The 12,414-nt window shown below is 38.3% G+C and overlaps 1 protein-coding gene across 1 annotated transcript in view; it reads left to right on the forward strand.

Moving 5' to 3' along the window:
* elna (elastin a) overlaps positions 1-12,414 on the forward strand; it is an 86,732-nt gene that overhangs the window by 11,910 nt on the left and 62,408 nt on the right. Inside the window, exon 4 of the mRNA XM_016485605.1 lies at positions 385-447. Coding sequence (XP_016341091.1) covers positions 385-447 — 63 coding nt within the window. The remainder of the gene's footprint in view (positions 1-384; positions 448-12,414) is intronic.

Genomic DNA, 12,414 nt, shown 5'->3' on the forward strand with positions numbered 1-12,414 from the left:
TCATAAATTTAACACTACAAATGATGCAAATGTTCAATAGCTTTTTATTTCAAGTCCAGTCTAGCTTATTACTATATTATAAACCTGTTGTTCAGCAAGGATGATAACACTAGTGTCTTGTTATCCTTTCTCAAACTTGGGAGCTACAGTTAAGTTACATGTGTTTGCTGGCAGGCTGTGTCAGTAAGAGTGAGCTGTCATTACTTATAAAACTGCCATAAAAGTCAAAGTCCATTTGTGTGGCAGTCGGTGAAGTCACATCTCGCCATGTGCAAATGCTGTGAGGAAGTTGAAAGCATGTAATGTGTGCTGCTCGAGTGGACTCAGATAAAGCATGTTATAAGCGTGAGACGGAAGCTAATGAAGCGATCTCTTGTTCAGCAGGAGGATATGGAGGTGCTGCTGGGACTCAGACAGGAGCTTTAGGGGCTGGAGGTTATGGAGCTGGTAAGAGCCCTTCAAGGTCATCCATACAATTGCATTCATTTGCATGCATTTACTTAATTAGCAAAGCAATAAAAAGATGTCCCTTTTCACAGCAATTACAAATATAAAATGTAGCATGCCAGTGTAATGTCATGAAATTTGTATCACTAACCTTCAAAAAAGGGGGTGTCTATGTGAATGTTAATATGCAATTGATTCCTGTGATGCAAAGCTGTATTTTCAGCATCATTACTCCAGTCTTCAGTGTCACATGATCTTCAGAAATCATTCTAATATGCTGATGTGCTGCTCAAGAAACATTCCTTTTCATTGATTATTAACAGTTGTGCTGCTGAATTTTTTTATGGAAGCCGTGACACATTTTATTTTTCAGAATTCACAGATGAATAGAAAGTTCAAAAGAACATTTATTTGAAATAGAAATCTTTTGTAACAATTGATAAAAAAAAGTGTTCATTTATTTTGAAAACAATACCAAACAAATGCTATCAGTATTACCAAAAATTATACAGATGAATTGGCACTGGAAAAAATTCACTCAAACAAACAACCCCCCCTATTAGGAGCTGGTTGAAAACCTCCCACTGAGAATATGTAAGCCCACTGAGAATTTTGGCAATGATTCAAATAAGAAATCTCAAAAGAGCGTTAGTTCCAGTGCCCAGAGTTCATCAGTATAAGCATACTACAATATCTGGTGTGAAATAAATGAGAATATTGCCACAGTTCTCCGATTTCAAGTTTTACATCCACCGGATCACCAAGTTTTGCCATGGAATATCCTTTTTTGGTGAAATGAGTGGGCGACCTGATCGTTTTCATCCCAGCACCCTTGTCCACGAGCTGATTTAATGAGTGTAAACTTACATCAGCGCTATTCAAACAATGGGGCAGCAACGCTGAATGTGTTATTGGAACACGCGCAATACAATAAGTGGAAATCTTGGTGCCTACCAAGTGCAACTGGACTCATTCTGATACCATAATATAAATATTGTTGCTTTGTCTGTCAAACCGAGCACTATTGGTGCATTAGCACCGTTCGGGTATAATTGAATTTCCTAAAGCAGTGCTGATTCCAGTGACATGTTTGGAGAGATAAGGAATTAAACAAATGTAGCCAGGCTCGATAAACTTTGGAGCAGCTCACTGGCTCCTCTGAGAAAGACCTTTTCACTCTGAAAGAGCTTATAAACTCCCCGATATCAGATTTTGCAGTGGAAGTTGTCTTTGGCTGCGTTTGTTGGAGCGAAGCAGGAGATAATTGTCTAATCTTTCGCTTTTCATCTTTGAGGTAAAAATGCTTAGCAGTTCTGAGGGAAGCAGACACGTTCAGACCCCAGGCCTCACATCTAGCTGATGCGCAACACACGACCTAGCATGAACGCAGTCCGCAGATAAGACAAATAAACGTATTTGAGATTAGATTGGCTGTAAGGCAGTGTCTGAATAGGCTCGGTCCCTGCAGTTCATTTGGCCAAATTCAGAATGGCTCGTGGCTGTGTAGTGTAGTACTCTTACGCATGTTACTATACTTCAATTCCAATGCTCAGATTTTGCATGTTACCAAACTAAAAAAAAAAAAAAAAAAAAAAAAACTCACCCATTTTAACTTTATAACTTAAATGTCAAACATTAGTAAAAAAAAACAAACTAATACATTATTATGTATTAAATATTATATTACAATTTTACATTTTATTTAATACTTGTATTCATTATTTAAAATTTAAATAATTAATATTTATTATATAAGAGATGCATATAACAAATTTAAAAATTAGTGGAAAATAAGAATACGTTTAAAACATGTATTTAATAACATAAATTATATATTTAACATTGTAATATTGAAAAAAAAAAAAAAAAAAAAACTCTGCACATTCTTACTGGATCATGGTAACTTTGTTTTAGAATGTTAAGAATCCATCGTAAGTAAACAGACACATGCAGCCAGGCAACTCGAAACTATAGTTATGGCTGCAGTATTAGAATAGATTTATTGATATTCGATCAGTCAGCTTGTGCCTCCATCCACAGGTGATCTCAGAAAATTACACACTGCAAATCACATCATATGAACAAAGCAAATGTGCATTGCAACAGTAACAATCAAAATAAATGTGTGTAGATCATTCCACGCAAAATAATAACAAATTAGTTTGGTCATTATTATAGAACATTATAGTGTAGAGCATGACTCGAGCAATGTCTTGGGTTCTGAGGGTTTGCATGAAGTGATAGGATTGGTGATTTATTTGATGAACACAGTCTATGACATCATGCGACTGGATTTTGTTTCTGGTATGCAGTGATCTTGACCACCAACAAACAAACCACAATGACAGCAGACAAATCCCATGCTCTCTAAATTTACACGCCATAACACTATACCCAAAGAGACAACAACACGATTATAGTAGCATAAATAATAAAGCAGTCAATCATTGTTGTTATTTGTAGCCCTCCTCCAAAGAAGTGCTCTTTAAAAAAGATTGAGCTCATGCCATTGGTCCGAGGGTTGCCATAGAAACCACAGCTGGTGGCTTTGATTGGTTGTTAGGTCCATCTATCCCTTAATTGTATATAAAAAAGAGAAGCTCCCAGAATAAAGAGGCTGCATACTAAAGTCTTTGTGATGGTCCCCAATCTTAAACCCATTTTAAGTACAATCAAATTCTATCAAGTGTAAAATTCTTAAGGTCTAACTCAAAACTGTTCATTAACTAAGAATAAGCATTCACAGGTCTCCTATCCAACCCTTCACAAACTAACCGCTGAGAAGTTACAGGTTGCCAGCTTCAGAACATTACATGCATGTTTTTCAAATGTCCTATACGTCTTTGGCCCTCTAAGATGACAAAATTAATGTTAATGTACATTTAAAGAGACACATACATCAAACCCTGCACCTCTAATTAGCATGAGCAGTTTGGAGAATGAAGTTGAGAATGAAGAACCAATTCTGGTTGCTTCAAATGTGTTCTAAATACTATACAAATAAATGTTTAAAATATTAAAAAAAAAATGTTAAGATCCTGTAATATTTACTTTATTCTGGTGGACTATCAGCATAGTATATTTATTAATGCTAAATATATTTATTACTTTTTATTTTACCATTTAGACATCTATTTGTGGTAAGTGCCACTGATAAAATGTTTTCCTTAAATACACTGAAAGCCACTTTTGCTACAGCTGTTAATGTTTTTACTTCTTATTCATTAATCATATTCTTATTATTATTTTCTTTCTTTTTATGGCTCACAACTGTATATTTGTGTGTTTTTTTTTTTAACATAGCTCTGATATTATGACCTATTTATTTCAGTAAAACTATACTTTATAGCATAGATTATAAAATTTATGAAAAACCGTTTGCTTCCCCTAGCCATCTGCTCTACTGTAAGAAGTCATAACCATTTTATAATGGCATAGTATTTGCTATCAAAAGTCAAAGTATGTGTATATGATTCAAATGCCTGATAGCACAACACCATGGTTTATAGCTGTACCCAAGTCTCCTTGTACACAATACATTTTGGGATCCCTTATAAACCATCGCGAAAAACAGCATTGAAAAATATCTAAGCCGGCCACCCCTATGAACACCTCGACTGCGAAAAGATACCTGGTGTTTAATGAAAGCAAGGTGATGCTGAGACGAGTGATGTGAGTTACGAGCTTGTCTCAGGCGAGCCCTTGTAAAACAGAGCTAATTGTGAGGCCTTGTCATCATTGCTGTGATGAGCTGTTGAATTTGGGGAGGACTTTTGGAAATTTCTTTCTTTTTATGGCTCACAACTGTATATTTGTGTTTTTTTTTTTTTAACATAGCTCTGATATAATGACCTATTTATTTCAGTAAAACTATACTTTATAGCATAGATTATAAAATTTGTGAAAAACCGTTTGCTTCCCCTAGCCATCTGCTCTACTGTAAGAAGTCATAACCATTTTATAATGGCATAGTATTTGCTATCAAAAGTCAAAGTATGTGTATATGATTCAAATGCCTGATAGCACAACACCATGGTTTATAGCTGTACCCAAGTCTCCTTGTACACAATACATTTTGGGATCCCTTATAAACCATCGCGAAAAACAGCATTGAAAAATATCTAAGCCGGCCACCCCTATGAACACCTCGACTGCGAAAAGATACCTGGTGTTTAATGAAAGCAAGGTGATGCTGAGACGAGTGATGTGAGTTACGAGCTTGTCTCAGGCGAGCCCTTGTAAAACAGAGCTAATTGTGAGGCCTTGTCATCATTGCTGTGATGAGCTGTTGAATTTGGGGAGGACTTTTGGAAACCATCCGCTAGTCCCGGGACCTGAAGCAAAGGTGGATTCTGTGTCGCTTGTCGCTGCCAACGCCGCACAAAAAGCCTTATTTTGCACAAATGTTGGGCAACTTCTTGTCACAAACGGTTAGCTTGCATGTCGTGAGACCGTGGACATTTTTCTTTGTTACACGTGTGCGTGAGATCGATCCCATAAACATCATGGCTAGATTGGAGGTGACGAGGAAAGATTTGGCTCACAAGACTTTTCACATTGAATTTATTGGATTAATTCTGCAATGGCTAAACAGGCAGCTGCATTTTATTTAGTCACCTGATCTCAAAAGCAGACTTTGTTTTGATCTGTACAGAAACCAGAGCAGCACAACCCTAAGAAAGTATGTCAGGTTTTGCTTTCCACATGCTTTTCTATGTTGTCTCAGTGAGAGGAGCCAGTTTGTTTCAGACTTGAAAGGGAGCGAGGGCTGAATGCAGAGAGAATGAAGGGTGTGGGCCAGGCAGATGAGCTGGGAAGAGCCAGAGAGTCTTGTGAAGCACATGTGCTTTTCATTAGCGGGCTCAGACCTGTCCTCAAACTGCTCGCTTCTGGCCTCTGATTGTGAATAAGGGCCCATCCTCATGTCACTGAGTCAAAGCTGATATCCTTCAACTCCCCCGGGAGCCACGCATCACTTCCTGCGCTCATCCCCAGGTGCGGACAATATGCTCGGAAGGCAAAATTTGCAAACAAGTCCTTGGAGTTCATTCTCACGTCTGATGAGATGCTTGTCTGTTTATGTTGTCAGAGGCGAACATTTTCAAGATGCAGAAGATTGCGTTTCGTTTCACCAGTCTTGCGCAACCGCTTTGGAGGAGCGCTGTTCCAAAAAAACACTGTTCACCACAATGTGGTCATCATCATAACAGCGTTCTACTTTTAGAGTATGATTTAGCATAAAACAAGAAGTCCTTTTTTCTTAGTTCACTTCCTGAATGAAGAACTTTCGGTGACACACGCAGCCATAAAACACAAAGATGCATCCTTACTGGAAGAAGAGATGTGTGATGCTGGAAATAAATAACAGAGGAAACATGGAGGGGAAGAAGAGGGGAAGAAGGCAACAGATCTTTATTGTCTCAGATTTGGACTTCTTTTCTCAATGCAATGTGGATGCAATAAATTAGGCGGGGGGAAGAGCAGTAATGTAAACATGCAAGGAGGTTATTCCCCAAATACAGTTTCAAAGACTTATTCTTGACAATGCTTTTCCCATTACTTTAAACTCGCACCGTTCAAGCATGGATACAGAGAACACCTGATAAAACATATTTACTGCAGCAATACTTTGTTTTTTGGACAATGTACCATGGTACTACCACTGTTTTGAGCATACACAATCGTACTATGATGTTTTGTTGGTCAAAGAACCACTGTATTACCATCTGATACCATAACAGTACTATGGTCCTGTCACAGTATTGTTCTGTAAGGGACATACAGTACACACATTCTAGTGCGGTGGTTCCTAACCTCGTTCCTGGAGCCCCAACATTTCCATTTCAGGTCTTCGACTCTCTACTAATGAGCTGAGGATCTGATTCAGGATGGAAACCACTGTACTAGAACCAGGATGCCCAATCCTGGAGATCTACCTTCTGGCAAAGTTCAGCTCTAACCCTATGCAAACACACCTGAACCAGCCAATTGAGATCTCCTGGGACCTTTAATAATCACAGACAGTTTTGTTAGAGAAGGGTTGGCACTGAACAGGAAGGTCAAACTTCACGAACAGCATTGGGCACCCCTGATTTAGAGTCAACACAAAAGTACTCTGATATCCCTGAGGTCTGTCAGGAGCAAGAGTGGAGAGCTTATGTGAGCTCTGTTTATTGGTCGTATCATATCTCAGCCCTGACTTGTCAGAAAAGTATTCAGCGTGCACAAACCCCATGCATATGCGAGCCATCTGGGACATGTTTCACACATCGCCAACTGATCAGACTGCCACAGTTGGCTCTCGCATTGACATTTTTGACTTTGATTTGCACAATACCATTCTTTGAGATGTGATAAATAATAGAAATAAAGGATCAAGCGGTCTGTGCCAGCTCTGACTGCACCGTGAACCCATCCGGGGGCGATATGTTCACATTCTGCCTAGGGGGATGATACGGATTGAAGGAGTTTGTGGCATATTTCTGGAATTGCACGAGAAATAAAACTTGACAGAAGCAGATGGCGTTTCACCCTGGTGCACTGTCATTAAACCTACATAAACATTTCGTAAGCATGTCTTTTTGTTTGTGACAAATGATTTCTTGAAATGAAGCCATGTTCAGTGTTGGGTTGTCATCAGTGATTTCGATTAAACAGCTTGCAAGCGGGTTATGTTAAAGTCGTACACGTTCACCAAACACCGCAATAGTTACCATAGACCTACATAGTCAAAGTTTATTAAATATTCAGGTACACTTTAAAGTGAATGACAGTAAACAGGGCAGTAAAAAAACTATTTCAGTAGCAGATATGGCTTTTCCTCTGTAACATAAGGGAGAACTCAGTACAAATGAGTCATGTTTTAGAAAATCTCGCTGGGGCAATGAGACTTGCTGATATTGTTACAATGGATTGTTTCGCAATCACATGTAAATTGGATCCGTTCATATGGCAGTACATTACTTTCTTTCCTGTGCAAACACCTGCTCCCTTTGGGAGGATCAATCGTCCAAAATGATACTGGACACAGTAGGGGACATATGGTAATATTTTGCTTTAACGTCCAATGAAGGGAAAAACAACAGCATATCGATAACTAGATTAGCATTTCCTGAGGAAATACCAGTGCTTGTAGAATCACATTGAAGTTTTAGGTAAGTCTTGCTATTATGAAATCCTACATCAGACCTCTTTTGCTGTTATCTCAATTTCGCTGGACTATGCTTGAAAGTTAATACACAATGCGACATTGGCTATTGGTGGATTGACAGATTGGTGGATTGATTTAGTAGCAACACCACTTGCTACTAAAACACTGCAAAATATCTCCTGGTTGCAAATTATAAATTGCATAGCTCTCTTTATGTGACCTTAAATGGCCTATGAACCAGATTCAACCACAGCTTTTCCAAAGCATATCATATCTACAGAATGTGACGTGGAGCTGGAGAATCCCTTCAAGAATCCTGAACAAACTGACTCTGTGTTGAAAAGAGGTAGCATTATTTTGACTTATTTTAGCAGTATAGGAATGCACCCAGAATGCAAACTTTCACAGTTCTGGACACAAAGATCTAGAGACCCTCTGCCAGCCAACAATGTATTTCTGTCCATAGCTTGCAGCCAAATTTCAATGTGGCTACTTAACTGACCGTCGAGGCCTAGAGGGAATGAGCCAGCGTGCAGTTGTTGATGTCATCTTTGGACCATCTAACAGAAGAACTGGCTTTTTTTTGTCATGCAAAAAAGAAAGGACTATGAATGTCTTTAATTTGTTTCTTTAATTTGGTAACTGGCCTTTTACTTGCTGTAGGGTTCATGAGGTATCTCAAGCTCACAGATCAGTGGAAATGACTGGGCCTGAGATCCTTCCAATAATCTCACAGGACCTCTGTTCCATATGAATTCCAGGATGCTGTAGTCGGTTCACTGCAGTTGCCGTCAGTTACATGGACGAGGGCCACGGAATTCTCTGCTCTCTTAAATTAAATCTTCAGGCTTGTCCAGCTGCTCCAGTGAGGACGGGTAAAGGGTTGGAGGGGGTTTGTGGGTGTGGATTAAGCTTTGCTTCTGCTCCGTACTCCTGACTCCCTCTATCTGCTGCTTTTAACAATCCGTCTCTCATTTGGACTCTGTTCAAATGGTGTTTTTATTCAAAAAGAAATCATTGATGAATAGTTCTTTCTCATATGGAATGTGTTTACACCAGTCATTCACATGATTGGCACCCAGCTCTACAAACGCATGCCTGAGCCCAAGACGGATTGGATGGCCACATGCTTTGAAAATTGAAGACTTGTTGCTGTCTTGATCATTTCAAACTTGATACATCTGTTATAATTTCCAAATGTTACCATGCCTAGTTGTTGTAAGTCTTGCTTGAAAGAAATCCTTCAGACATCACAGGAGAGAGAGATCTGCATTACATTTTTCATCTTTTATGAAGACAAAGAGATGGCATCTTTCCACTATCTGCTAGAATGGTGAACAGTACCAAACAACTTTTCTTATACACTGAACAAAATTATAAACGCAACACTTTTGTTTTTGCCCCCATTTTTCATGAGCTGAACTCAAAGATCTAAGACTTTTTCTATGTACACAAAAGGCCTATTTCTCTCAAATATTGTTCACAAATCTGTCTAAATCTGTGTTAGTGAGCACTTCTCCTTTGCCGAGATAATCCATCTACCTCACAGGTGTGGCATATCAAGATGCTGATTAGACAGCATGATTATAAAAACAAAAGTGTTGCATTTATAATTTTGTTCAGTGTATAACAAATGACTATTCGATATTCTCAGAAATCAGTGGAAATTCACATTCATCATCCACATACATCCATACAAAGCTCTGAAGTTCATTTCATTTTGCCTAGTATTGTTGCACTGGCTGGTGAAAATCTAGTTGCAGTCAAGCTGTAATGTATCCAGCTGCCCTGTTTTAGATTAGTATAATAGCTATATCTGTGGCATGTTAACATTTCGTGCAGGTTTTTGTGTGTATGCACAACTGATGGTCATTTGGCATGCAACATAGCGAGCATAGATCAGTGCGGTGCATGGTCAATTAGTGAATCAGGGTGGTGCAGATGAAAAATGAGCACATTTACATTTTCAATTAGAACAGTTTACTTCGACAAGCAAAAGCAGGAAACCTGATCCTAACATAATATTCATTATGTTTCTGACACTACTAATAAGCTGTCAAAAAAAAAAGTACCATGTTTTTTTGTTTTTTTTCAGACATTACCAGTACCATTTTTTGGTTGGGATACTCAAAAGCACTGGACAATACTTCACAATAACAGTGATGACTTCACAATAACTGAATCTTAAGTTCTTCAAAATCACTCCCATTTAACATTTTCACCTATACTGCGTGTTTCATCTTTGACAAATCACATCATTTGACATATGGCATCCAGCTTAAACTTACAGTGGTGGTTTTGTCTATCATCCATTCAAAAAATAGTATATGCTTCTTCTTCTTCTTCTGTCCTCCTCTGTAAGTTTTTGTGAGTGGGTAGAGTTATGTTTCGATAACCTTCATGCACTCAGGGCTTTGTGGAAAGAGGGAGAGTGAGATGACAGTAATATATTCCAGCTGCACTTGGACTGTCTTCATGTTCATCAGGAATAGTTGCCTTGCCTGAACAGTACTCACAGTGCTTGAGGGAGGTTTGCTGTCTGACACCGGGAAACCAAGGGAGTGCATCATTAACTAATGGCAGACGCACCTGTCTGGGCGGCTGATCCACGCGTCTGAGAGTCGCTCTAACTGATATATTAGTAAAGATTAGATGCACTAAGAAACAAATGGATCAACAGGTCCATCTAAAGTTCTGAGCTCATGATGAACAAAAGGAAATTACCCACAGTTAGTCCAAGAGCATTCCACATGTCTTGAGCCTCTGTGAGTTCAGATGTGCTAGAGGGGACTTTCAGTAGTGTCACATAGCCCAACTTTTATCATGAAGTTTGGCCCATTTTACAGCTTATTCTGGCCCAGAATTGTCCACTTAGAGATGTCTGGCTGACTTAAAAATAAAGCGACCAGTGTACTTTTTTGTTATTACGAGCTGTTTAGAAGCAAGTTTTTTCTGAAATAATCAGCCTAGGCTCATTTGATATTTCTTATGACATTATGTTGCTTCTTGCATGTTTATTGGCACTTTTAGAGCAAAATGTCCAGTGAGTGGCACTAAAAGAGCATTCAACTTTCTCCAAATCAGATGAACATGAATATGGAAACATTTTATTGTTGGCTTTTGTAGGTGTCACATTCACACCTACACTAAACCCTACCCTGAATCTAACCAGTAGTGTTAACAAAAGCAAATGTGACACAAACAAAGCAACCACGCCCCTTTAACTTGCTACTACAAGTCTTTGAGCTCTTTCAATGTGACTTGCATTTCATGGGACTCATGCACGTGCACTCCATATCGCAAGTGCAATGCAATACCAGGTGAGCTACTGAGCAAGCTTACCACATTATAAAAGCCTCACATATGGAACTGGTTATGTGATACAAAATTTTAAAATGCTTTAGTTAAAAGCATTATGAGGTCATAACATACAGTAGTATTGTACAAAGAACTGTGCAAAAATAAGTGTCATTAATGGATAATCTGCCTCTGTAATCATGATTTGTGTGAAAAGGAATAAGTTATTGATGTTTTATTGGCACTAGTGTTTATTTCAGCTGGAAACTGCACTGAATTGTCTGTATGTTCAATGTAGGTATGTTTTTGGAGTTCCGCAAGAAGCTAATGTTGGAAATAACTGATACCACAATATTGGACTGTCTGGTAAAGCACTCATTCAAATACTTGCACTGCAGTGTCAGTTCATGTCCATCTCTGCAACTGACAGAAGAAATGTGTGTAGGATTTTTAAAGTATAATTGTGTGTGTGGGGGGGGGCATTCCTTGCATTCTTGGGTTTTTTGTCTTGAAAAGTAATGCAATTGTATTATCCAACTGTAATTAGTTATTATATACACTGATTGTGCTATCTAGTAAGTCACCTTGCTGATGATCCTGGAATTTCAGACAAATAAATGTTGTTTTACTGTGTAAAAAAACAAACAACAAAAACATACAATATGCATCAAATACTTATTTATATACATAAATATACATTACTGTATAGACAAGGTAAAGCAATGCAGATGCTGTGAGAAAAACAAATAAAACTTAACAGTCACTACAGCAATAGTTCTGTCTTCTGCCATGTTTGAAGCCTGTGGCCCACCCAACTTGAAAACTTGGGTATCAAAATTATCCCAGAGATTCCCAGTCATAAATGCAACTTGAGTGGCCATTCACAAAATATATGATTTGACGATATATTGCACTGATAATTAAGTAGGCATGAAGGTTGAACCTGATCAATTACACAACAGCCAGCAGCATAAGAGTAAACAGCCAAGAGAAAAATATGTAACATATGGAGAGACTTTAAACAGTATATGATACGAGTACTCTGCATGCTCTGAACAGCATGGTAGTGATGACATCATAAAAAAATCCTGTCATCGCACTGTTGATTTCCAGAAAAAAAGAGATGCTTTTCAAAGTGAAAAAAAAAAACAGTTTAATATCACAGCATATATTGATCAAATGGAAACATTTCCTAAATTTAACACCACTGTTTCTCTGCCTAGTCAAGTCAAGTCAAGTCAAGTCACCTTTATTTATATAGCGCTTTTAACAATACAGATTGTGTCAAAGCAACTGAACAGCATTAATTAGGAAAATAGTGTCAATAATGCAAAATGACAATAGTAAACACTCATTTTTCAGTTAAAGACAGTTCATCATTGAATTCAGTGATGTCATCATCCAGCTCAGTTCAGTTTAAATAGTATCTTTGCAATCATTTGCAATCAAGTCAACGATATCGCTGGAAATGAAGTGTCCCCAACTAAGCAAGCCAGAGGCGACAGCGGCAAGGAACCAAA

Source organism: Sinocyclocheilus anshuiensis, unplaced genomic scaffold, assembly GCF_001515605.1.
Source record: "Sinocyclocheilus anshuiensis isolate Anshui unplaced genomic scaffold, SAMN03320099.WGS_v1.1 scaffold501, whole genome shotgun sequence".
NCBI lineage: Eukaryota > Metazoa > Chordata > Actinopteri > Cypriniformes > Cyprinidae > Sinocyclocheilus > Sinocyclocheilus anshuiensis.